The 26,833-nt window shown below is 53.4% G+C and overlaps 1 protein-coding gene across 2 annotated transcripts; it reads right to left on the reverse strand.

The window, feature by feature from the left end:
• Nucleotides 1-8: 8 nt before the first annotated feature.
• LOC310644861 (leucine-rich repeat and fibronectin type III domain-containing protein 1-like protein) lies at nt 9-16,766 on the reverse strand. 2 transcript variants are annotated; one of them, XM_083370176.1, is made up of 5 exons: nt 16,660-16,766; nt 7,346-8,753; nt 2,130-2,731; nt 715-835; nt 9-214 (listed from the first exon to the last, which is right to left on the reverse strand). In XM_083370176.1, exons 2-4 carry the CDS (start codon nt 8,731-8,733, stop codon nt 768-770), a joined length of 2,058 nt encoding a protein of 685 aa, XP_083226302.1. In that variant the 5' UTR covers nt 8,734-8,753; nt 16,660-16,766; the 3' UTR covers nt 9-214; nt 715-767. The 2 variants fall into 2 exon arrangements, with proteins under 2 accessions (XP_083226302.1, XP_083226303.1); XM_083370177.1 differs by lacking the exon at nt 16,660-16,766 and adding an exon at nt 13,818-13,995.
• Between the last annotated feature and the right edge of the window lie 10,067 nt (nt 16,767-26,833).

Here is a 26,833-nt window from a genome sequence, read left to right on the forward strand (position 1 = left end):
TTCACCTCCGTTTATTAGAAAATTCCAGGTGTGGCTTAGAAAAACAGTCTTTGTAGAAAACGGGTCCTGAACAGAGTCCAGTGGAAAGATGCCCGTAAGGCCGAGGTGAGACCCCAGAGCCTCTCACCCCCCCAGGAAGAGGCAGCTGAGCTGGGGGGGCGCCTGGGTCCGCGGCACCATCTGGAGGGACAGCCAAGGAATCTCCGGATTCGGCCTGCGAGAGAGAGCAGCAGAGTTTGGTTTCCTGGCACTCTTGATTGTCAGTGCTGCCTGCCTGAAGCACAGACTGACTGCTCCCACAAACTTTCCGCATGGCCCCCCCAAATCCAATGCAACCGGGGTCTCTTCCCAGCCTGCCTTTCAGGTGTCTGAAGGAGGAACCGTCTCTCCGAATGGCTCAAGTCTTCGTGTTTTAAGCGTGCTCATTCTCCTTTCAAAAAACTTGGGAGGACCCATGGACCTAAAGCCGTTTTTCATGGCAACACTCACACATGCCCACACACACACACACACAGAGGATGGCAAAGTAGGAGCAGTGGGGTGCTGGGTGAAGTGCCCACAGGGCAGAGAACTCAGCTGCCACCCTTCTGCACATCTGGCTGCTGTGTGCAAAGATGAGAGGCCAGCTGCCCTCTTCAAATGCAAGCCCCCTCCTGCTATGGCCCCCTACTTTCTGGCAATAGGTTGGTTGGAGGGTGCAGAGAGAGCTCCTACCTCGGGGCTGGGGTCCGATTGTGGCTCGTTCTTCGCCGGCCAACAGCCAGGGCTCAGATCTTGACGACGCCGGTCCAATTGACGTTCCTCTTCTCCTCGGCTGGGACCTCTAACGGGGGGTCTGCAGAAAGCAAGGGGGGAGGGCAAGGAGCAGAAAGGGGAAGGGGGGGTTGACATGAGCTAAGCAGTGTAGCAAAAGAAGGGAATCCCCCCTGCCTTCATTGCAGTGTTTCTCAACTGTGTCCCTTTAAGATGTCTGGACTTCAACTCCCAGAATTCCCCAGCCAGAGTTGAAGTCCACATGTTCTTAAAGGGACACGGTTGAGAAACATGCTCTGGTCGGATCCCTTCTTGAACGAACCTTTATTGTCAAAGTACAACCATGTATACATTGAGATTGTCTGAACCACCGCTTGTGCCCCCACCCCCAACTCACAGTGACACAAACCCTCCATCTTATTACACCATGTGAAATAATTGCACAACGCACCGGCCTCGCAAGTCAATCATGCATAAAAGTTTATAAAATTATTTCCCGTTCAAAAGCCTGACAGCCCACGGATAAAAGCTATTCTTCAGCCTGTGAGTTTGGCTGGCTATACTCCTGTATCTCCCACCCCGATGGTAGGAGAGTAAAGAGGTACCGTCCAGGGTGTGAGTCATCCCTGAGGATTTTCCTCACTCTTCCAAGGCAGCGAGCCCTGGCAAGGTCATCCAGTGGTGTCAGGGGACAACCCACCATGTCTTGTGCTGTGCTCACCACCCTCTGTAATGCCTTCCTATCCGTGGCTGTCAGACCAGCATACCAGACCACGATACCATAGAGAGGACGCTCTCTAGAGTAGACCGGTAAAAGAGGGTCATAAGCTGTTGTTCTACCCTGTTTTTCTGCAAGACCCCGAGGAAGCGGAGTCTCTGTTGGGCCTTTCTGGCCACCTGGGTTGTGTTGACTTTCCAGGTCAGATCTTCGCAGATCTACTCCTTCCTCATGAGCGAATTCACCAAGTACTTGAGATATTTTTCTCTTGGCACCTCTGGATAGGAGCCAACAAGCCTGGGGGGGACAAGATTTGGGCAGAGGCTTCTGGCTGCTGACCACAATTGAGCCCCCAAATCTCTAATTTTGCCCCATTTTGTGACCCTCTTGCACAATCGTTAACTGAATCCCTGCGGCTGTTAAGCCAGTCACACTCTTGTGAAGCGAACCTGGCTTCCTCCCTGACTTCGCTTGTCAGAAGAGGATCACAGAGGACACACACACACACACACACACTCACTCACTCACTCACTCACTCACTGGGACAAAGCAACGGTCACAAGTATGAACCAGTTGCCAAATGTGACAAATGGCCGGAGGTCCATTTTTTTCAGCGCCGTTGTCACTGTAAGCCAAGGAGAAGCCCCTCTCACTTTACCTTCCTCTTCTGCTCCAGAGGCCTCGGGGCCCAGCCCGGCGCATGCGTGGTGGTCAAGACTCATCCGGGACCACCTCCTTCTCCGGGGGGACACCTCCTCCTCCGCCTCCTTGCCGGATGAAACGGACCGTGCACCTTTCTCACAGTCCTTGCCCGGCACTGCCAGGCTGTGGTCCTTCCTGGCCCGGCGGCAGCTCTCCCCCTCCCACCCGTCATGTCTGGAGGCTGAGCAGGGCAGCCCGGCGGGGGGCTGCGGGGGGCTGCCGTTGGTCTGCGAGTAGACGTTGCTGACCTTGGTGATCTTCTGCTCCTCTTGGCCGCTGTAGACCTTGTAGCGGATCATGAGGATGATGATGAAGACCATCACCGAGGCCACGATGATGCCCCCAACGATGATGATCATGGTGCCCCCCAGGAACTGGGTGTGCAGCGAGTGGCACTGCAGGCCGTCTCTCAGGGTGCTGAACCGGAGGCAGCCGAGGCTCTGGGTGACCGTCAGCGAGGTCAGCCCGTCGTTGTAGATGGCCAAGACGCAGAGGTGGTAGTCCCGCCCGGCCGCCAGGTCCTTCACCAAGAAGCCCTTGCTTGTTGGAGGGATCATTCTGGGGGAAGAAAGAGAATAGCAGAGTTGGAAGGGACCTCGGAGGTCTTCTAGTCCAACCCCCTGCTCAAGCAAGAGACCCTATACCAAGAGTGTCCAACTGTGGGAACTTTTAAGACTTGCGGACTTCAACTCCCAGCTGGGGAATTCTGGGAGTTGAAGTCTGCAAGTCTTAAAGTTCCCACGGTTGGACCCCCTTCTATACCCTCCAGGACAAATGGCTACCCAAACTCTTTTCAAAGACCTCCACTTGATGGAGCACCCACAACGTTTGGAGGCAAGCCATTCCCCAAATGAGATTGCCTCCTGCAAGGTAAGACCACCAGCCCTGGACCTGAACACCCACCCCGTGACCTGACTGGGGGAGGTCTGGGCACCCCTGGGTTCCTGTGGTCTGGAGCACCTTCGGGGCAAGAGTCCACCTTGGCACTCAAGTCCCCTCCACTCCTGTAAGGCCAGATCAAGACATCCAAGCAGCTGCCCCCCTGCTCAAAGATTGTGGCGCTCCAGGCCCCTCCCAGCCCCACTCCTTAGGGCGTCCAGAATAGAATAGAATAGAATAGAATAGAATAGAATAGAATAGAATAGAATAGAATAGAATAGAATAGAATAGAATAGAATAGAATAGAATAGAATAGAATAGAATAGAATATGGAATGGAATAGAATAGAATATGGAATGGAATAGAATATGGAATGGAATGGAATAGAGCTGGAAGGGACCTTGGAGGTCTTCTAGTCCAGCCCCCTGCTCAAGCAGGAGAACCTAGAGCATCTCGGACAGGTGATTGTTCAGTCTCTTCTTGAAAACCACCAGTGAAAATTTCCTTCTTGAGCCTCCTTTCATATTCGCTTCCACTCGCATGGAAGGTCCCCAGAGCCCACCCGGCTGATCCCGGCACAGAGCCAGCCACTCTATTCTGCGCACGTCCTCCACCCGGGGCGGACCACGAGTCTTCTGAAGGGGGCTTCCCACGGCTGTGACATGATTCCCACCATCTTGGACTTCAAAGACCGGGAGGGAACTGTGCTAAGAGGCTTTCAGGCTGATCAGAGGCCGAGCCGCTTAAATGTCAACAAACTCGCAGGGGGCTTCTGTTGAACGAGGAGCCTCTTCTTCGCCCGGCACAAAGCAGAGCTGTCCCGCTCCGCAAGGGGGGCCAGGCCCTGCAGCTAGAGACCGTCTTCCCGGTCCTCATTAAAGCTGCAGGACTTGTTTACAAAGCGGCAGCAGCCGAGCTGGGGGGGACGGGGGGTGTGTCAAGGACCCGGCCCAGATGAAAGGCACCACAGATTCACTGGCGCAAGGATCCGGCCTCTCAGGCCAAACCTGCCATTTGCAAGAGCTTTGCCAAGGGGGAAGGGTCCCAGGGCATCCCTGGGGGGGGGTGTCTTCAGCCGAAGGAAAGACGCCTCCCCCTCTCTCTTTCTTGCTTTGGGGGCTGCGAGACAATCCAGGAAGAACACAGGTGGTCCTTGGCTTAGGCAGTTCGTTTAGTGACCGTCCGGAGTTACAACGGGCACTGAAAAAATGAATTCTGACCGTTTTTCACCCTTACGACTTGCAGCGTCCCTGGGCAACGGTCGCAGTGTGATCACGTGACCCCCTTTTGCGCCCTTCTGACCAGCCAAGTCGAGGGGGAAACCAGAAGCACTTGACCGGGTTTACTAATTTAAGAACTGCGGTGAAAGGAAGGTGGTAAAATGGGGCAAAATTCGCTTAACAACCTTAGCAACAGAAATTTGGGGCTCCAATGTGGTCGTAAATCAAGGACCAGCTGTAAAACAACCCCGGCTTGGTTTGTGACTCAGAAAGAAAAAACGCCTCTGTTTGTCGGACACCCTGTCCTTAAGCCCCCCCCTCCCCAGTTCTTGAAAAGGAAGGCGCTTCCCTCAAACTCTGCCCCCCAAATCAGTGGGCCCAGACAGTGCTCTTCCTCAGCAAGGCAGCCCAGGAGCCCCGTAACACCCCCCCCCGTTATCTGTTCTTTACCCACCCCACCTCTGTTTCTGAGCAGGGCACCCCCCCCCAGGCAAAGTCACAGAGACGCTGCAGAACCACCTGACCAGCATGCCTGCCCTTTTGCATCGCTTCTCACAATCCTCAGCTCAGGAAAATGAGCCCTGCATGGTAACGTCCCCCCCACCTTTGTCCTTGAGCCCCCCCCTCCTCAGGCAGAGCCAGGCGGGACCGGTGCAGATGGCGTGGGCAGCCCTCAGAAACCCAGAGACCCACGCCACCCCAAGATCCCAGAATCCTCTCTTGCTGGCCCTTCGCCTCTTTCGGGAGGGCCCCCCTCCAGCCTTGGTGACATTGCAAAGAGCCCGAAGGACCCCCCCCCCCTTCGCCTGCCTGGGGTGGCTGGGATCAATAGATGCTGAGCCCAAGCTGGATTCGAAAAGCTCTCCTGCCTGCAGGGCCGGCCCCTCCGCGCACGGCCCCCTCCCCACCCCCAGCTGACTCACAACAGGCAGCAGGGAGTTCACCCTCCCCAGCCCCCCCCCCTGCTGGCTCTCACGCACGCACGCACCAAGGCTGCTGAAACCCAATTCTGCATCCTAAGTAGGTCAGCCCGCATTCGTTTCCTTTCCGGCCAGCAGGCAGTGGATGCTGGGCCCACTGCCAGAGCTGGGGGGACCCAGAAGACCCCGCTCCCCCAGAGAGCTTCCCCACCTCTTTGCAAAGCGGGAGAGCAATGCAGCGGGGGGGGGGTGCTTGGAGGGGGCGAAGAAGAGGAAGAAAAGCCCCAGGGAGGGGGCAGAGAGAGGGTCTTGAATCTTTCAGCCCCCTCTTCTTCCAATGCCAGCCCCTCCCCCCAGGGGGTCCTGTGCTCCCCCTGCCCGCTGGGTCCAGGGGCTCCTTCCCTGCCTGGGGCATCTAGCCTGACCCTCTTCTCAGAAGGGGTAGATGGTGCAAAACGAGGCATAAGATTCAGTAAAGGGAAGCAGGATGGGGTGAGGGGGTGGCAGCATGCCCCCCCACTGCCTCCTTGCCCACAGCAGAGGGAAGGGCACAGTCCTTCCTATAGTCCCACAGTACATATTTGCTGATTAGGTGAATGACAGCCCTTTTTCACACTTACAACTGTCACAGTGTCCCCATGGTCACGTGATCAAAAGTCCAAGGCTTAGCAACTGACTCGTACTTACGACGGTTGCAGTGCCCCACCCCTCAGCCTTGTCTCGCACTAACCTGGCAGGGACTGTCACTCCCCGTGGCTGGCAGCTGAAGACTCCACCCCATATTGGGCTGGAGGAGATGGGAGCTGTGGTCCAGTACACTTGGGGGGGGCAGAGCAGGGAATGTGGGTCACTAGCAATGCCCAAGGTTAAGGGATCATCCCTCAGGCCCCCTCCGGCTCCGGGTTCCAGACATGAACCTTCCCAATGGAAGCAAATCACAGGAAAGAGCTTTGCTCAGACTGGCTGGGAACTCCTAAACATCTTTGGAAATTTAATTGAAATTTTATCCCTGAAACGCAGCAGGTCTGAGTTCTCCAGAAAGGAAGGAATCACCCCAGCCAGGGGGTGGAATCTGATCCGGCTGTTTGGAGATCGGCAGGGATTCTGCAAATCTCTCAAAAATGCTAGATTCCTAGTCATGTTTACTCAGCACCTTAGAAAGGAAACAACATTTTGCATCCTGTTAAACACACACACACACACACACACACCCTGGCATGCCAGCCACCCCATCCCTCCCCGGCATTCAGGAAGAAGGGGAAGCTGGTGCCACAGCCTGGTTTCTTTTTTTAAAGAAGAAAATCATGCAAATTCCCTTTCTTTGGCCTTCATTATGCTGCCTTTGGAGGGGGGGAAACACCGGTGTGCAGGCTGAGAGTTGCTCCTCTGGGATCCCCCCAGCATTCCACTGCCAGGTCTGCATTCCTAGCCAGGCGGGGAGGAATCTGACCTTCAAGAAGGGAGGGGAAAGCAGCGGAGAGGCTGGAGCAATTCAGCCAGGCTCCCCTCCAAGCTGGCCCAGGGCACCGGGGACCCATCATCCCCTCCCGGACCTTGGATATCAAACTGAAATTTCATTCTTAAGGTGGGCCAGTGTGCTCACAGTAAAAAATGGCGCAGACTATCTACCTCTATTGCGACATAATATGCTGATTTATGGTTTTATCTTAGTTTAATATTTTCTCCTGTCTACATACCTTATACAGCTAGTTCTCGATTTACGACCACAATTGAGCCCAAAAATTCTGTTGTTAACTGAGACATCGGCTGAGTTTTGCCCCATTTTACCCCCTTTCTTGCCACAGTTGTTAAGTGAATCACTGCAGTTGTTCAGCTAGTAACACAGCTGTTAAGTGAACCTGGCTGGGGAATTCTGGGAGTTGAAGTCCACAAGTCTAAAAGCTCCAACACCCTTTCAGACAAACGGCTGCCCCGTCTCTTCTTGAAAATCCCCAGTGCTGGAGCCCCCACAACTCCTGGGGGCAGGTGGTGATCCAGTCACTAGGAGCCGGCCTGGCCATTCCTTCCCTCAACCTGAGCCGAAAGCCTCTCCCAGCCCTGGAGGGTCTGCCCAGCGCTTACTATCCCCTGGCGGCACATGGTCCCCCCCACCTGAAGGACTCCCAAGCGCTGCCACTGACGACCCAGCTCACCTGTACACCAAGGTGTCATCTGAGGAGCTGTTGTACTGGATCTGGTACATGCGGATGCCGGGGATGTGCCACTGGGGATACCAGCGGATCAGGGCGGAAGAGGAGGAGATTTCTGTGACCACCACGCCCTTGTCCTGAGAGGCCCCTGTATCGTTGGCGCCCAGAGGCAGAGTGGCCATGGCTGAGGTGAGGATGTCCGAAGGCCCCACGGCCTCAGGCACCTTGGGGGTGGTGGCGTTGGAGAGCAGTGGCAGCAGGTTGACCACCAGCTCCACGGACGTGGTGGCTTCGCCAGCAGCATTGGAGGCGATGCAGGTGAAGATCCCCGTGTCCTGGACGGCCGCAATCAGGATCTCCAGGGTACCGTTGTCGTAGGAGGCGGTCCGCGAAGTGTTGGCCACCACTTTGCCTTCCGGGGAGACCCAGTGGATGGAGGGCTCTGGGTCGCCCACCCCGCGGCAGCGAAGGACCGCCCCCTCACCCTCCATGACCACCAAGCGGCCCGTGTGACGTGTGATGACGGGCGGCTCGCAAATGAACTCCTCCTCGGGGATGGTCCAGAAGTACTTGCCCAGCAGGTCGGGGGGCGAGGCGCAGGTCTCCAGGTCGTCCTCCCTGGCCAGCCTGCGCAGCCAGAGCAGCTCGCAGTTGCAGTGCAGGGGGTTGCCCCCCAGGCTGAGCACCAAGGAGGAGGGCGGGGAGCCCTTGGACTTGGCGTAGACCGGGATGCGCAGGAAGAGGGGGTCCGGCGGGATCTTCTTCAGCTTGTTGGAGGTCATGTCCAGGCGGGCCAGCTTGAGGAGGTTGCTGAAGACCCCCTCAGGCACGAAGTCAATCAGGTTGTGGTCCAGGCTGAGGGTGTTGACGTTGTGCAGACGGTGGATGGTGTCCCAGGGGACCTGCGCAAGGTTATTGTAGGAGAGGTCCAGGTCCTCCAAGGTGCCCACAAAGTCGTCGAAGGCCACGGGGGAGATGTCCTGCAGCTGGTTGTTGCTGAGGATGAGATGGCGCAGGTTGGGCAGCCCCTTCAGCTGCTCGCCCCCGAGCAGGAGCAGCCGATTGTTGTCCAGGTGCAGCGCGCGCAGGCTGCGCAGGTCGGCGAAGGCGTAGGGCAGGATCTGGCTGATGGTGTTGCGGGAGAGGGTGAGGTGCACCAGGCTGGTCATGTTGGAGAAGTCCTTCCGGCGGATGACAGTGATGAAGTTGTCCGTCAGGCGCAGCTCCACCGTGCGCCTGTCAATCACGGTGGGCACAAAGAGGAGGCCGGTCTTGGTGCACAGGATGGCCAAAGAGGGCGAGAGGTACTGGCAGACGCAGCGCTTGGGACACACCTGCACCCGGGCCAGCTGGGCCAAGAGCACCAAAAGGCACAGCAGGAGGCCCTCCATGCTGCTGGTCAGGGAGGGGGCTGCAAGGCAAAGGATGGAGAGAGGTTAGGGGGCTCCACGGGCTCCTCCAGAAGATCAGAAAGAGGGGGAAGTGACCGCTGATGGCTGAAGTCCAGGTCTCCACCGATGAAGCCTCCAGCTCAGGAGTCTCCAAATTTGTACACTATACATTTTCTGGATTCTGTTTCCAGAATTCCCCACTTCAAGACCTGTGGACTTCAACTCCCAGAATTCCCCAGCCACAGGTCTTAAAGTGGTCAAGCTTGGACACCCCCGCCTTAGGTGCTGATTCTGACAACCCACGGAAATCTCTGGTCGGACGTGTCCCATCCTTTCTGATGCCGCAGTAAATAAATTGAACCGAGGCCTCTGCACCCACTGTCATCTTAGAAAGGGAGCGGGCTACAGCATTCCCATTTGCCTCCCAGATATGTAGGGACTACATCCCTTGCCACGGTCCTGAATTACGGAAAGGGGGGGCATTTCACTCTTCCTGGACCATGTGCAGAGTTATACACCTCGGGGTGCCTTTTCCTCGCTCAAAACCGACCCTGCCGAATGACAAATTGGATTAAGATTCACATTTATCGACGGTGCTTTTCATCCATTTCCCCCCCTCTCTGTCCATCCCTAAAGCTCCGCCTGTTTCAGCCAAAGGATAAACAACGTCTTTGACAAGGCGGCAGAGAGCCCAAAGGCTGCCGGTGCCTCGCTTGGGGGGCCTTGCAGCCGGGCCCACCGTTTGGCCTCACGGTGGGTTAAACCTGGAGTAAATTTGCAGGACCCCCTCTTCTCGGCATCCGGCATCTTTTTTAGTTTTTAAAAGGCGCCAGAGCAGACCCCGGGGCCTGCATTTTACTGAGGTCTCCTTCTCCTGGATTTTCTTGGCAGGGGGAAAACACCCCCCCCCCAACCACCCCAGAGGCGAGCATCCTTTTAAAAAACACATTATTTCATCAAAGTCGTCCTGTACGTTCCCACAGAGAGGGCCTCTTCAGGGTACCACCGGTCAGAGAATGTCGGCTGGTGACCCCCAGGGGGAGAGCATTCTCGGTGGGTGCGCCAATCCTTTGGAACCGCTTACCGGCTGAACTCCGGATGGCCCCCGACCTTCGCTCCTTCCGGCGTGATCTAAAAACTTATCTATTCGAACAAGCCGGCCTGGCCTGATGGATTTGGGTTTTAATATTATTTTAACTAATGTATTCTTATTTTTATTGCCCTGTACACCGCCCTGAGTCCTTCAGGAGAAGGGCGGTATATAAATCAAATCAAATCAAATAAATAAATAAATAAATAAATAAATAAATAAATAAATAAATAAATAAATAAATAAAATACAGAAATACAGGTAGTCCTCAGTTTAGGACCACAATGGAACCCAAATTTTCTGTTGCTAAGCGAGACGGTTGTTAAGTGAATTTTGCCCCATTTTACAACCTTCCTTGCCACAGTTGTTAAGTGAATCGCTGCAGTTGTTCAGTTAGTCACAGGGTTAAGTGAATCTGGCCTCCCCGCTGAATTTGCTTGTCAGAAGGTCGCAAAAGTAGGTCACGTGACCCCAATACAATCCTAAGTACACGCCAGTTGCCAAGCATCCAAATTCTGATCACGCGACCGGGGGAGGCTGCAGCGGTCAGAAGGGCAAAAAATGGCCAGAAGTCACTTTTTTCAGTGCCGTTGTAACTTCAAATGGTCACTAAGCAAACTGTTATAGACCAGGACCAGCTGCATCGGATTCCTCTGATTCGGGGAGAAAACTGGCAGTCGGTGTTTTGCCCTGGCAAAGCTGCGTGTTCGGGGTTTGCCGTCTCCTTCCTCTTTCTCGTGCCACCATCACAGTAACAGATGAAGTGAAAGCGCCTCTCTCTCGAGAAAGAGGGATTAGACGCGGCCCAAGGAGCTTGAGACGACCGCTCAGCCCTCCTCTCTGCTCAGGCCTCTTCCAGACTCCGAACGATGGGGCACGTAGTCCCAACAGAGGGGAACTCTGTAGACAACCACTCTTCTAAGATATCCCTTGGTTTTATATTATATTATTATTATTATTATTATTATTATTATTATTATTATTATTATTATTATTATTATTATTATATTACTATTACTGATCATCGCACAGTCAGCCAGATGTTCAGACTGGATTTGGCATTTCTGTCTACCTACCGAGTCCTTACCAAGGACCTGGGATAGGCAGCTGTGGATGTTTGATGGCATTACAGATCCCGTCGCAGGATGGAAGCAGTCCCTACTAAGGCCGCCTTTTGCAATTGACTGATGGCGAATTGGCCAATGCCGATGATGGTGTTCAAGTGGTGCTCCAGTTGTTTTGGGATTGCACCCGAGGCACCTATTACTATTGGTACTACTACCCTTGCTTGCCTTTGCCACAGTCTTTCTATTTCTATTTGTAGGTCTTTGTATTTTGTTATCTTCTCCATTTCTTTCTCGTCTATTCTGCTGTCTCCAGGTGCTGCCACGTCCACTATCCAGACTTTTTTGTCTTTCTTATCGACAATTGTTAAAAGTCCGGGGTGTTATGTTGCAGCTGCTTGTCGGTTTGAATTCTGAAGTCCCAGAGCGGTTTAACTTTATCATTTTCTATGACTTTCTCTATTTTATGATCTCACCAGTTATTATTATTATTGCTATTACTATTACTACTACTACTATTATTATTATTATTTTCTGGGGTGCACTATCTATTCCCCCTATAAAATCCAATCTTGCTTTCTCTTCTCCTTGCAAATATCCCAAAGAAAACAGATTCCCGGGTCACCTGAGATGACCCGGCTGATGCCCAGGGATGCAAAAGGAGAAAAATTACCATAAAGACAAAACCTTGCCATCCAGCATCATTGTTTAACACCCAGCAAGAAAATGAATATTTCATGATCAAATACTTAGTGAGCAAACACAGGAGAGGAATGTAGTAAATATCAACTTAATTAATCTTAAATCTCCACATAAAGCTATATCGATTTCTCTTTTTTCCAAAAGATAAGCCCCCCCAAATCCATAACTAAGAAACGGAATAGAAGACCATTTAGTGGATTCTTCCACTTGTAACCCCCCCCCCTTTTTTTCCTGCCACTCTTAGACATTATATTGGAAATTCTGGGGAAGGGGAGTAGGAGGAGCTCATTTCTACAGGGCAGCCCCTTGGGGTCTTCTCAATCTCTGCCTGACGCCAGTCACTTTCTCTCTTTGCCATTTAAACAATAACGGAGCCAGAAAAAGTGAGAAGGGGGGGAAACCCTCCCCAGCTAATAAACTCAAGATCTGAATATGCCCACTCTGCCAGAAACCTCTAGGTATACAAAGGAGAAAACAGCTTGTAGAAATTCAGCTGTGTGTTCAGGCTTCTCTTTTGACACTTCTCACAGCAAAGCAAATGGGGGGGGGGGTGTCCCAAGTGTTAGCTAAGACCTCCCTCAGTTTGCAAAAAATCCAGGCCTGGGTAGCCAAGCTGAGAAAATCCCAAACGCTTGGAGAACCACTCACCTGCCCAGCAAGGAAGTTGATGAGAATGCCGTTAATCTTTTCCGTGTAACAGCATGGCAACATTCCTTGACAGCAGAAAAGGCAAGGAGGCCGTGAGCCTGACTGCCAGAAGTCCAGGTCATAAATGATGAATCCTCTGGCTCAGGAGTCTCCAAATCTGGCCATTTTTAAGATTTGTGGACTTCAGCTCCCAGGATTCCTCACTTTAAGAATTATGGACTTCAACTCCCAAAACTCCCCACTTTAAAACTTATGGACTTCAACTCCCAAAATTCCCCACTTTAAAACTTATGGACTTCAACTCCCAAAATTCCCCAGCCAGCTAGAAGACCTGCAAGGTCATTTCCCACTCTGTTATTCTGTTAAGACTGGGAACGATGGGGGATGTAGTACCTACATATCTGGGAGGCAAATGGGAATGCTGTAGCCCGCTACCTTTCTAAGATGACAGTGGGTGCAGAGGCCTCGGTTCAATTTATTTGTTGCGGCATCAGAAAGGATGGGACACGTCTGACCAGAGACTTCCGTGGGTTGTCCGAATCAGCACCTAAGGCGGGGCTCCACAAATCTTAAAGTTGCCAAGCTTGGACACCCCTGATTTAGGGCTTAATAGGAGCTGGGCAGTGAATGTCCCTCAGCCTTCTCCAGCCGCTAATGCTGGCTGCAAATTAGAACGATTGCAATAGGGATATTAACTAATCAGGTCATTTATAGTGGCTTATTGCCTATAGTTTTCAGCCTCTTATTAAATATTTCAGCATTTGGGCACATTGTCAAAACTCAATATGGATCCTAGAGTAAGTTTTAATGGAGGCAATGGTGTCAATTAGAAATCCTGCCTGTAACTGTGAGCTGCAGCAGCAGCTGGCTTTGAAAAATGCAGTTCCAGAAGAAAAATAGGAGGGCCCCTCTACAAATTAAATTAGCAATTAGCATTCTCATTGCTGGAAACAGCAGATTAATCGTTTTACAATTCGGCTGGTCAAATTGATGATTAAAAGCTGAGCTCAGCTAGCTGTATCGATAAGCAAGTTCTTTAAATGTTCTTGAATGGCTTCAGTTTGGAACTGCGAGGCGTCCAAAATTCTTTTTACAGACAGTCCTCAACTTACAACAGTTCATTTAGTGACCATTCAAAGTTACAATGGCAATAAAAAATGACTGATCATTTTTCACGCTTACGACCGTTGCAGCATCCCCAGGGTCACGTGACCAACATTCAGACGCTTGGCAACCGACTCATATTTACGACGGTTGCAACGATCCCCTTTTGCAACCTTCTGACAAACAAAGTCAGTGGGGGAAGCCGGATTCACTTAACAAATGTGGCAAGAACGATCGTAAAATGGGGCAAAACTCAGTTAACAACTGTCTTGCTTAGCAACAGAAATTTTGGGCTCAGTTATAGTCATAAGTCGAGGACTATCTGCACTGATTTTGAGGAGGAAAAAAAATGCTGAAGTGCTCTAAGTTACTTAAAGTTTTGAAGGAAACATTCAGAACAGGATGTTTCTCACCACTACACTGTACTGCCCCTAGAATAAGGAAGCTAGGAAGGCCTCTGAGAACGTGTCAAGTACATTTGAAGAAAAAGCAAGTTTAGACGCCTTCCTGGAATGAAGGAACTCGGCGGCGTTTGCAAATCCAGTGATGCTTCGGCTGCATTTTCAAGCTTCGGGGCCTCCCTTCTTTCGGAATTAGCTTCTTCCAGTTCTTATTTACACACAGCTGAATCCTGGAACTAAGTTGCAGTGCTCGAGCATGCACTGTGCAGCAATTTGTCTTACTAATAGAGAAAGTGACGTGAAGCCCCCAAGAAGCCTTAAGCTGGAAGGAGAGGAAAAGTAAATTGTTGGAAAGGCAGACTGGGGAGTTGCGGAGGCGTTTTTCACACCCTCCTGCAAACATCTGGGACAGGCAAACTTTCGGCAGCCCAGGACAAGGGCATCAGAATAACAGAGTCGGAAGGGACCTTAGAGGTCTTCTAGTCCTACCCCCTACTCAAGCAGGAGACCCTATACCATTCCAGACAGCTGGCTGTCCGGTCTCTTCTTAAAAGCCTCCCGTGATGGAGTGCCCGCAGCTTCTGGAGGCAGGTCGTTCCTCTGGTTAATTGTCCTCACTGCCGGGAAATTTCTCCTTAGTTCTAGGCTGGATCTCTCTATGATAACATACGAAAGAGGCCAGACTATCAAATTGCTTCATTTTGCTCTTCTTGAGGGCGTTTTTTTTTTTGGGGGGGGGCTCTACATTCATGCTGTCCGTCTCCTCCATTTACTCCGGGTGGCTCCACTGAAGCCCCAAGTCGAGGGCTGTTCAGGGATGTGTGCAGAACCTGCCCCGGCTTTGCCATGTGCCCTGCTTTGGAGCCTCCACGCCACGACGTAGGGCAGAAGGCTCCGAAGTTGGCAACTCAAAGACCTCCAAACATTCAAAGGAATGTTTGTTGAGCAGTTCATATTTCTGTTCTATTGAACTAAACGAGGCGTGGAAGCAGGATTTTAAGATCAGGAGCTGAAAAGCCCAGCGGCTTTCAGTAGGGGATGGTGCTAGTCCTCTAGGTGGGACAAACTCCAGCTTCCATCATCCTTGGCAAGTCCACTGAAGAGCAGGAGAAGGGAAGTCCACTCAACAGCTGGAGAGCCACAAAGCTGAGTCCAAGGGACATGAAATGCAGCCTCCGGTTCCCTGCTCTGAATCCAAGTGGACCCCTCCTACAGCGCAGGGGAGAGGCCTGTGTTCCTGACCCCCCCCACCTCATCCACCAGGAGAATGAATGTCAGAATACCGCCAGCATCCAGGATCCGATGACTCGCACAAAGAGCAGGGGGCTGGGGGCAGCGACATTCCCCTGCCCACCAGCTTTGGATTAATTGCACAATGGGAGACCCTCCCAAAGGTGAAACTTGGTTGTTCTTCTCCTTGGCTTCTCTCTAGAGCAGAGTTTCTCAGCCTGGGTGACTCTAAGGCTTGTGGACTTCAACTCCCAGAATTCCCCAGTCAGCTAGGCAATCCTAAAGCACCATGCAAACCATGTAAGTTAGAGACAGATTGCATAGCTGCCTGGGGAATTCTGGGAGTTGAAGTCCACAAGCCTTAGAGTCACCCAGGTTGGACACCCATCTTAGAGGTTCACTCCTCTGTATTACAAAGGTTTCTGAACAAAAAGAAAGAAAACAAAACAAGATCATCTTTAATCTCAGAGACCCCGGTAAAAGCAGCCCTCAAAGCCCCAAAGTAAGCAGAGCCTTTGATCTCCCTAGGGAAAAAATGGAGGCCTGGGAATTCCTGAACCAGCAACCCAAGTCCCCACACTTATTCAATTTTTTTTCTTCCAATTCAAAAAAGTTCAGATTTGCATTGCCCCAATTAATGCATGCAATCTGTCACTAATTTACATCGTTTGCACGATGCATTAGGATTGCAAACCTCCAGGCTTGTTTGTTGTTATGGAATTGATTCCAAAGGCCCAGCCAAGCAAAACAAGGCCAGGGCATTTGGGGGGTGGGAGGGATGGGGGGTGGGGAATACAGTCAGGAGACAGTTCGGAGTCCAAACAAGCAGAAGACCTTCCGAGAGGCCCCCTCCATTATTTTTCCTCCATGTAAAGATGATTCCCCCCCCTTAAATTCAGATAGCTGTCCTCCCCCGCTTTCTGGCCCACTGTCTTCCCATGTCTTTAAGGAAGAAGGTCTCAGGGGGTCTTCCGTCCCCATTCAGTGGGGGCTGCTGAACAGGGTGGCCTTCTGGAGCGGAAAGAGGACCTTCATCCAGGCACCACCGACAGATCCTGACAGAGAGAGGCTGGATTTTGCTCCTTCTCTTTGTCCTCCTGGCTGAAGAAGTCGGGCGTGCCAGCCAGGCTGCCCGCTGGTGCCACCATGCCAGCCGGGGCAGCCCTGACTCGCCCAGCAGGCCGGGGGATGCGGGATCCGATGCCAGGAAGAGGGAGGGTCTCCCCCTGAGCTGGCTGTCCCCCAAAGCCCCTCAGATTCCGGGGGACCCGGCAGAGGAGGGGGCGTTGCGGGCACCGCAGTCGCCTCCCTTTCCCGGGGAACCGTGGCCGGGGAGAGCCTCGCTCTGCGGGTGAGATCCGAGGATGGGCGCGAGACCCCCAGACGCGCAGCGCCGGAACCGTATTAATACTGCATTGACAAGGGTCGGTCTGTCCCCGCCGCTCGGAAGGACCCGGCACTGGGCCTCCTGCGCAGCGAGGGACGGGCGCTCTGCCTATGCTCAGAGGCACGCCCCACACCCCGAAGCATCCGGGGGGGGTCAATTATTTCCGGCCACCTGTGCGGGACCAGCGCTCTGCACGTGCTCGGGAGCCCCCGGCCCTCCCCCTCTCCTCCTAAGCCCCGTCTGCCCCGCCCGCCCGAGGCCCCCGCACGCGCCCCTCCCCCAGAGCCCCGCCCGGCTTACCTGGACGCTCAGGCCGGCCCCACGCCTAGCCGCCCCTCGGGCCAGTCCCGGCGGGGAGAGCGGCGCGGCCATCGGCGCCCCAGCGGGCGCGGCGCAGCGGACGGTCGGCGGGCAGCTGCGGCGGGCCGGGCCGCGGCTCGGGCGGAGGATCCAAGCGGGCCGCGGCAGCCCGAGGAGGACGGCGCCTCCCCCGCCCCCAGCGCCCCTCCCCGCCGCCGCCGCCGCCGGGCCCGGGAGGCGGGGCTGCCGGCGATCGCCGTCCCTCCCCTCGCGGGAAGCGGCCTCGCGGGCGCAGCTGGCCGGAGCCTCGGACGCGCGGAGGCGGCGGCGGCGGGGGGCGGGCCAGGCGCGCTCCCTGCGGCCCCTCCCGCTGCGAGGCCCCGCCCCCCCCGCCCCGCCCGCCCCCGCTGCGGCGGCCAAGTTTGCCCGCGAAGGCCGGCAGCGCTCCCGGGGCTGGCAAGGCGGCGCCCGCCCCCCGCCCCGCCCCGCCCCGTGCAGCTGGGCTCGCCCGCTCGAGCCGCCCATCGCTCTGCCCCGCGCGCGCCCGCCCGCCCGCCCTCCGCCCGCGCTGCCCCCGAGCGAGAGGAGGGGGACCCCCGCCCAAGCCAGGAGGCCGTTTCGGCAACCTCGAGAGCCGTCCCCACCTTTCCCTGCGGCCCGTGGCCCGATCCGGCCGGCGCTCGGCGGCGACGTTCTCCGAGCACGTGCAAAGCCCGACATAGCGGAGCCTCCCGTTAGGTGCCGGTTCCCCGCCTTCCCCCACCGCCGCCCCGGATTTCTGCGCTCCGGTTGGGCCCCGGCCGAGGGTCGCGCTTCGCCGGCTGACTCGGGAAAACGGGAGCGCGGTTTCCTGACCTAGGCGGCGGGGAAACAGGGAAAGGGCCGCGAGAGCAACTTGGAAACTTTCTATCACGAGATCAGAGGCAGCCTGCGGGAGCGACCCGGGCCGGCCCAAGAGCCCGATCCACCCCTCCCCGGAGCCGCGGGAGAAAAGATTCCGGGGCTGCGAGCTGAGATCCGGGGAAGCCACCTTCGCGGCCTCCTTGATGTCGGGCAGATGTTTCAAGGCCGGCAGGCAAAGGCGATGCTAATTTTGGTCGGGTGGCAGGAATTAAAATGTGACTTATTTCCCCACGCCGCCTTGGTTGTTTTGTGTTTTATAAGAACCGCCGTCACACACACACACCCACACCCACACACACCCTTCCCCAGGAGCGATGTTGCTTTGTAAATTAAGGCCGTTTGAGAGAAGGGAACGCTCTCGTGCAAATGTGTGAATTGGAGATAAGACAAATAAATAGGGGGGGAAATGCAGATTTAACACTAGGATTACCCTGTATATATGACTCAGATTTAAGAGGGACGTTTTTTTACACCCTCACTCTCTTTTCTCACACATACACGCACGCACACAACACCCAAGCAGTTTGTTTAGCTTTCGACAGCACCGAAATCCTTAGAAATCATATCCACATCACCCGTTGGCAGCTACACTCAAGTCTATAATAATCTGTCCGTTGCCCTCGGAGCGGTGAGAAAAGCCAAAGGATTAAAACTTGGCAGTCCTGGGGTCCCCCCAAGTCGTCTTTCTTCCTGCAGGAAGGGTCCCAGGAGCCGCCCCTTCCAATATTAAAATGCCAACTTACTAGCAAGGCTTCTCACCTGAGGATGGGCCGGATATTAACCCCATAAAAAAAGAAAATTCACCATTTCCCCTTTGGAAGACAGGCCTGGTGTGGTTCGTGGCCCGTCTGAGGAGGGTTGAGAGGAAGGAGAAGCGCAGGGCTGCAGAAGCCCTTATGCAGAGAGTGCCCGAGTTACAACAGTTCGTTTAGTGACTGTTCAAAGTTGCAACGGCACTGAAAAAATGACTTATGACTGTTTTTCACACATCTCCATGGTCACATGATCAAAATGGGGACACACGGCAACTGGCTCCTATTTATGACGGTCACCGCATCCGGGGGGGTCATGCGATCCCCTTTTGCGACCTTCTGACAAGTGAAGTCAAAATCAGATTCATTTAACTGTGGCAAGGCAGGTGGGGCAAACTCACTAACAATTGTCTCGTTTAGCAACAGGAATGTTGGCTCAATTGTGGTCATAAATCGAGGTCAGGTACAGCACCTCCACAGTGTGGGGCTTTACAGCTGCAGGGCTAAAACTGCATGGTGCCAAGTCAACGATGGTCCCCCTGAGCATGTACAAAGTGCCTTGGCTTTCCTTCCCCACTGCACTGGTCCTCCCTTGGGATTGGAGAACTGGGGGGGGGGGAAGGGGGGACAGGGCAAAAGAAACCCACCATGGAAGACTTGAGGAGGCCGTGTGCAATGACGCCCCTGACCAGCCATCTCCTAATCAGACACGCTCCGTGCAGGATTATCTGGGTCCCTCAGAACCAGTCAGCCGGCACCCGCCAGCAAGACACACACACACACACACACACACACTTGCCCTGCAAAACCATTTCCCAGGCCAGCTTTCCAATCTCAGTGCCTCCATTGCCTCTCCCTTGCAGCTTAACTTATTAATCCCTTTTGTGCCTCCTCCTCCTCCTCCCAGTGATGCAGCTGCTGATATTAAATTGGGAGGGGGAGGAGGGTCCCTTTAGAACTTAGCAATTACTTCCCTGGCCAGAAGGGGGGAGGGAGGGGAGGGGGCATGTGACAGCATTGCATTCCCCACCCCCACCCACCACCGATTCAACCTGGCATTTCTTGGTTATTCTTTATTTGCAGAACTGGACCCGCCACAGGAGCGGGTTCAGGAGCTGCCCGGCAACGGTCTCTGCTCCCGGTTTGCTCCAAGGGGGCACTCATGGGCGGGGTGGGGGTGGGGGAGGCAGGCACCAGATCCATTGGCCAGCAATGAGGAAACAGCCCCCCACCCCAGCTCAGGCCTTTGGCCTTTCGTGATCCATTTTGGGCAGGAAGACGGCAGTTTCCTCCCTTCACCACCACCCGACTCGCCCCCCTCACCCCCCCACCCCCGGCCGCCTTGTGCTGGAGGAGCCTTGAATTAAACAGAGTGCCCAGCCAAGCAGAGCAACCGATTCCTGAACGGGACGACGGTCACGGCGGAGCACATCGGAGGCCAGCCGGACGTTTCTTTACCAGGCTCTTTATGTAAGAGTTTCAGGGTGCCTTTTGGGGGCCCCCTTCACCCCAGGAAGGACTCCTCCAGAAGAGGTCCAGGCACACGCAGGGGGCCAGCCGGTTCGGTGGCTCAGCCGTTCCACCCCTTCTCTCGGCAAGAGGCAAGACCCCAGACCCCAAAGAGCCCAGGGCAGCTGCCCCCTTCGCTTCCCTCCCGGCCCTGGGCATCTCCTGCGCCTGCTGCAGGCCGCTGGCTGTGCCAGGACATGGCGGCTTATTGATCAATGGGGGGGGGGAGCTTACGTATGCGGGTCCTCTGGCTTGTAAAATACAGCACAGCTGGTTCTCGGCTTAGGACCGAAACTGGGAGCGGAATTTCCTTTGCTAAGTCAGGCAGTTGTTAAGTGGGTCGCACCTGAATTTAGGACCTTTTTTTGCCACGGTACTTAAGTGAATCCTGCATGATTTAAGCGAATCCAGCTCCCCCATTGCCTTTGCTGATCGGAGGCCAGCTGGGAAGATTGCAAATGGGGATCACGTGATCCCGGGACACTGCAACTGTCTTCAATGCCTGCCAGCTGCCGCAGGGCCCGAGTGAGGATCCTGCAACGGGGCTAAGCACAAGACCTGCTGGCCCTGAGTCATTTCTCAGCGATGCAACCTTGAATGGCTGCTAAATGAACAGTTGTAAGTCGAGGACTGTTACATATTTTGTGCCAGCCATGGCAGTTCCCCAAACAGGTCATCAGATGGAGCAAAGAGGCTTCTTTGCTCCCCTGCAGCAGGCCCCATTGGCGAGAGAGTTTTATGGCTAGGGAGGGGCCGAGACCCCCCATAAATACCTCTGCCCAGGGGCTGCTTCTTTGTTCTAGCTCTGCTTCTTTTTCTATCTATCTTCTCTCATAGAAGCATGGATGCTTCCATGCCATATAGCTCTTTTTATATAACCTGTCGATGAATAAAGCTTCATAATGACTGCATCTATGCATTCTGCCTATTTCACTTTGGAAGCACCTTAACGTTCCATCGATCTCTTGTGAAAGCTGCTTCACAAGTTGGTAGCAGAGAGGATGGTTAAAGGGAACGCTTCCAAAGCCTGCAGCTAATGCCTAGATTTGAAACTGAAATGGATGGCCGGAAATCGCAGATTGTGACCAGGAGTCTTCAATCAAGATTAACAGCTCTAGCCCCTGAAGCAAGCCCCGCTCCAGGTGAGAGCACAGATGGCCTCCTTCTGCACGCCACAGAGGGAAGCTTGGAAGTTTTACAGTCCGCCCAAGACTGTCAAGATGCAGCAGAAGCGCTCCGGGCCCAACGCAAGCAACGCGTGGATCAAATGTCTACACCAGAATGCAAGGAACTGCTTCTAAAACTCCTTGAAGTACAGGAGACCCCACAAGCCTCTCCACGAAGGACATCAGTGCAGAAGGACTATGGATGCCGGGTAAGCCCCCCCTCAGCCATCACGAGGCCCCTCAATATGGCGCCTGCCACCCTGAGTAACCCCGGGACCCCAGGGCTTTCGGCGCGAAATACCCTGCCTAACCGCGACCTCCAGCTTCCTGGGGCAACAGGAAACAAGATGGCTGCGCCCAGGGAGACCGCATGGCCCGGCACAGGAAGCAAGATGGCAGCCCCCTGTGCGCCCACATTTTCTAACAAAGAAAGGCCTCAACTTAGTCTGGAGGCCCAGCAACCCCTGGCATCCTGCCATAGCAACATGCAAACTCCTGGGCTCTCTCCAGCAGAAACCCTCGTGACCTATGATGGCTATAGGACTGCCCATTACCCCCCAAGGCCCCCGACCCTCTCTCCGGGGCCCCCAGCCTTCCTTTCGCCCCCGCCCAGGCGCTCTCCTTACTTGGCCTTTGGGGGGGGGTTGGCCCCCTCCTCCAGCATCGGCTTTAGCCATCCCCAAGGTCTTCAAGGCAATCCAGGGCCGGGGAGGCTCCAGGAAGGATTTCCAGAGCATTTTAAAAACCAAGTGCCGGCCGGCAATCTTGGGCTCCGCCCACCCCCTGATCACATGTTTTCCGGACATGCCCAGTACGGGCTTTTTAACCCAGAAGGGGGGCCATCTGAAAATCAGAGAAATATACCACCAACGCCCACTAGAGGGGTACCTTTACCATTTTTTTCAATGCCAACCTCCCAAATGCTCCAAGAATGGGATAATACGTTTCTAATTGCATCCCCGTTGCCTCCAAACTTTGAAAAATTGAAAATTGGGGGTGAGAACTATCACAGTTGGAATAGAAATTTGCAGGTATGTCTATTGAAGGATGGGATTCTTGAAATGGCCCTGAACCCACCACCTTTCCCGTGGAGCTCACGAGAAGAGTGGCTTCATAGACAGACTTTTTCCACTCTGATGGAGTCCATTGATGATAATATGTTCCCTAGCATTCCAGATGGACTCACAGCTTGCGCAGCCTTGCACTTATTATACAATTTATTCAACAGCAAGAGCATGGGTTCTCTCACCAGACTCACAACTGAGTTTTACAACACAAGACTCAGGTTTGGGGCCAGCATGGCAGAACATCTTGGAAAATTAAAATCCCTCAGGGCGCAACTAATGTCCAAAAATTACCGAATACCTGAAGAGAACTTGGTCGCAGTTATTGTGGCTTCCCTGGACAAAAGTTGGAACAATTTTATTATTTCCCTGGAAGGGGGCAGGGATGGACCCATGCCTCTGTCCTACCTCGAGGGCAGACTCATTGACGAAGATAGCAGACGTAGACATACAGGAGAATACAACAGAGTCACCAGCCAGCCAGCCAACACACGACACCGCAACTCAGAGCGGGTTAATGCTCTACTCAAGTGTTTCACCTGTGGCTCTGAGGGGCACCTCAAGAAGGACTGCCCCCATTTTCAACAAGGCCCCAAGCATGGTCCCAATCAAGGTAGGGGCAAGGAACAAGGAAGGGGCCGTGGCGGGGCCAAAAGTACTAACAATCTTGTGTCTACCTGTGCCCCCACCACGAGAGCTGATAGCTCCACTGACTTATGGTTGCTGGACTCTGGAGCTTCTTCTCACATTACCAATATGAGTCAAGGTTTTAAAAGGTTAAAGAAAATTAACTCATCTGTCAAGGTGGCCAACGGTGATAAAGCTTTGGTTATTGGGGAGGGCACGGTTTCTCTACCCGGGCTTGGAAAAGTTGAAGGTGTCTTACACGCGCCCTCTATTGCCAACAACCTGTTGAGCATTATCAAGTTATGTGACGATGACGGGGTGGAAGTTTTATTTCGCAAAGGGGGAGGTCATGTCACCCGGGACCAGAGGGTCATTGGAAATATAGCCATCATAGATGATTTGCCATATTTCTCCCCCTTAGAAGGGGCCTCACAGACAACCCCAAGGCTGCTTAACGACCGCAAGGGTGAAGCGGTTGCATCCAAGCCCCCACAGCAAGGCAGTGTGGATAAGAAATCCCAACCTCAGCTGTCACCTGAAGCACCGCTCAAGGCTACCAAAGCCAAGAGGGTGTCAGTCGGGAAGCCACTCCACGATAAGTGTGCCCATATTTTGCACCGAAGATTAGGTCATGCAAGCTTCCCTGTAGTTAAAAAGATGGGAGAGTTTGCTGAGGGAGTCCAGCTCAAAGATTGTGAGGTATTCCTGGACTGTGCAATCTGTAAGAAGTCAAAGAGGAAAGCTGCGCCTATCCCAAAAACATCACTGCGGAAGACCCAATTCCCATATCAACTAGTTCATGTTGATTTGGTCGGGCCTTTCACACCATCTCTAGGGAAAAGTCAGTATTTTCTCACTGCAGTTGATGATTTTTCAAGGTACGGCCATGTGTATATCCTCACAGAAAAATCTGGAGCTTTTGATGCCATAAAATCACTCTACAACCTTGTAGAGACCCAGTATAAAACCAAGATTGCACAACTGCAGAGCGACCGCGGGGCTGAGTTCATGTCCCGAAAATTCCAGGACTGGGTAAAGCGTAAGGGCATCCGCCATTTTCTTACCGCGCCTTTCACCCCCGCTCAGAATGGTGTGGCAGAGAAAAGAAATGGAGTCCTACAAACTATGATGCGTAGTCTGATTGCAGACGCAGGGGTCGCAGAATCATACTGGGCAGAAGCGGTAAAATACGCCAATTATACCTTAAACCGCACTTGGAGCAGTGTTGTGAACCAGACCCCATATTTCCTAGTTCATGGTAGGAAACCAAATCTTGGACATTTACGTGTTTTTGGGTCCTATGCATGGGTTCACATCCCCAAGCAGCTGCGGAAGAAGGGGAGATCTGTCTCCCAGAGACTAAGGTTCTTGGGCTACGCTCCTGGCTCCAAGGCCTACCGTTTCCTGGGAGAAGGGGGCAGGATTGTGACTTCCCAATCTGCCTCCTTCGAAGAGGACTCCAATTGGGCCCAGATACACTCCAATGATCTGAGCCCATATATCAACCGTCCCAGCAAGGGCACACCGACTACAACATCACCTGAGACGTCCACATACCCTGCCACCGACGAAAGTGTGGAACAAGACGAAGATGTCATCCCACCTGGTTCAGATGGGGAGGATGAGCCGTCCAGTTCCCCAGCAACGCCTCAGAAACCCGCGGAAGAAAAAGGCGGTGAGTGGCAGAAGGTAAGGAGGTCAAAGCGGTCCAACAAAGGCATCCCGCCAAGGAGAATTGACATTGGGCACATCGCATCTGTTAACAGCGTTGTGGTCACCCCAAAATCCTTCTCTGACATCCAGGAGCTGCCCATCGAAGAACAGGAGAAATGGCAGCTCGCGATGGAGAAGGAAATGCAGAGCTTAAAACAACTCAAGGTCTTCACCCCCCAGCAACCTCCAAAGGAGAGGAAAGTCATTGGCACAAGGTGGGTTTACAAGGCAAAACCACTTGCCAATGGCCTCTACCTGTATAAGGCCCGTTTGGTAGCTCAGGGATTCGCCCAACGCTATATGGAAGACTATGGCGAGACATACTCTCCAACTGTCCGGGCAGAGAGCGTCAAGACCGCCCTCGTGACTGCAGCTGCTCTGGGGGAGGAAGTCTTCCAATTCGACATCCAGACGGCTTACCTCCACGCCAAATTGGACCGGCAGATCTACGTGAAGGCCCCTCCTGGCTACCAGCAAGAAGGGGAAAATACATGGTTACTTCACAAAGGGTTATATGGTCTCAAGCAGTCAGGGAAACTATGGTATGACTGCCTTAGAAAAAGTTTAGAACGAGTTGGCTTCACTGCATCCCGTGCAGATAAATGTGTTTTCACACGCAACTCAAAGGGTACCACAGAAAGGGTGTTAGTTTATGTGGATGACCTACTATATGTAGGACCTGACAAGGAAGGGTGTGATGAATTTGCCAAGGCCCTGGAAGAAAAGTTTACTTTGAAATCTTTGGGGCGGGTTGATAAGTACTTGGGTGTGCATATTTTGGCCACTAAAGGGGGGTTCGCTCTATCTCAAAAAGAAAAGATAGAGGAGTTATTGGCCAAATGCAAAATGGCAGAATCTAATCCTACGCACAGCCCAATGCAAAGCGACTTTTACAACCATACTCACAAGGACGGTCCTGAGTTCACAGATAATACGCTTTACAGATCTGTGATTGGCTCCTTGCTATATATCAGCAATTGGAGCAGGCCTGACATAGCTTTAGCTGTAAATCTATTGTCCAGGCATGTGGAACACCCAAAGGAATTCCACTGGACTGCTGTTAAGAGGGTACTTAGGTACCTCAGGGGCACGACCGATGCCCTCCTTGTGCTGGAACCAGAGAAGGGGGAGACGGCCCAGCTCTCTGCTTACTCAGACGCAGACTGGGCTGGCGACACCAAAAGTAGGCGGAGCACTTCTGGTATTCTCATATTGCTAAATGGCTGCCCAATACATTGGCATGTTAGGCAGCAAAAATTTGTTTCTTGCTCCACGGCCGAGGCTGAATATGCCAGCCTGTCAGACACGGCCAATGATTTGACTTGGTTCAATGAGCTGATAACGAGTATCTGGGCAGCTCCTCCTCTGCCCATCCAAATTCTAGAGGACAACACAGCTGCCATTGCAATCTCGGAGGCTTATGCAGTAGGCTCTAGATCTCGCCACATAGACATACGCTATAAAAATGTCAGACAGCTTGTCAAAGAGGGTTTTATACGTGTAGAGCACTGTAACACAGTTGACCAGATAGCTGATCTGTTCACCAAACCTCTTCCCATTGACCGGCACAACCTTCTGTGTAAGCGTTTGTGTTTGGCCTTCTGAATGTTTTTATACATGTCTATGACACCTGCTCACCCCTCACACACATTCACTGGTCCCTGTCATTGGCTGGCAAGAAGGGGAATTGTTACATATTTTGTGCCAGCCATGGCAGTTCCCCAAACAGGTCATCAGATGGAGCAAAGAGGCTTCTTTGCTCCCCTGCAGCAGGCCCCATTGGCGAGAGAGTTTTATGGCTAGGGAGGGGCCGAGACCCCCCATAAATACCTCTGCCCAGGGGCTGCTTCTTTGTTCTAGCTCTGCTTCTTTTTCTATCTATCTTCTCTCATAGAAGCATGGATGCTTCCATGCCATATAGCTCTTTTTATATAACCTGTCGATGAATAAAGCTTCATAATGACTGCATCTATGCATTCTGCCTATTTCACTTTGGAAGCACCTTAACGTTCCATCGATCTCTTGTGAAAGCTGCTTCACAAGGACTGCCTTTACTAAGGAAGGTTAGACCCCAAGGACCACCTCTGCCCTACTCATCACACAATTCTCTGGGCAGACCTGGGCATTTTACGGCCCCCCCAGGCCACTTCCAGCCCTCCGGCAACCCCTGTCCACGGGCCCAGGGGAGGAAAACTGGAAATTAGGACTCAAAGGTAAATCTAGCAATGCACGCAACACAACCGCATAGCTTTTATTTCAAAGGCAACTGCTATACATTTTTTTCAATTTACGTGTGTGTGTGCGCGTGTGCGAGGGCATGCGTGAGTGCTTGCCCACCTCCACAGCTGTGTTTGGTTCAGCCTTCCACAAGATTCACAGCTTCCCAAGCGACCCCTTGGGAAAATCAATTGCCCACCCCCGGTCCAAAGGAAAGGGCAAC

This window comes from Vipera ursinii, assembly GCF_947247035.1.
Source record: "Vipera ursinii genome assembly, chromosome: 9".
Lineage (NCBI taxonomy): Eukaryota > Metazoa > Chordata > Lepidosauria > Squamata > Viperidae > Vipera > Vipera ursinii.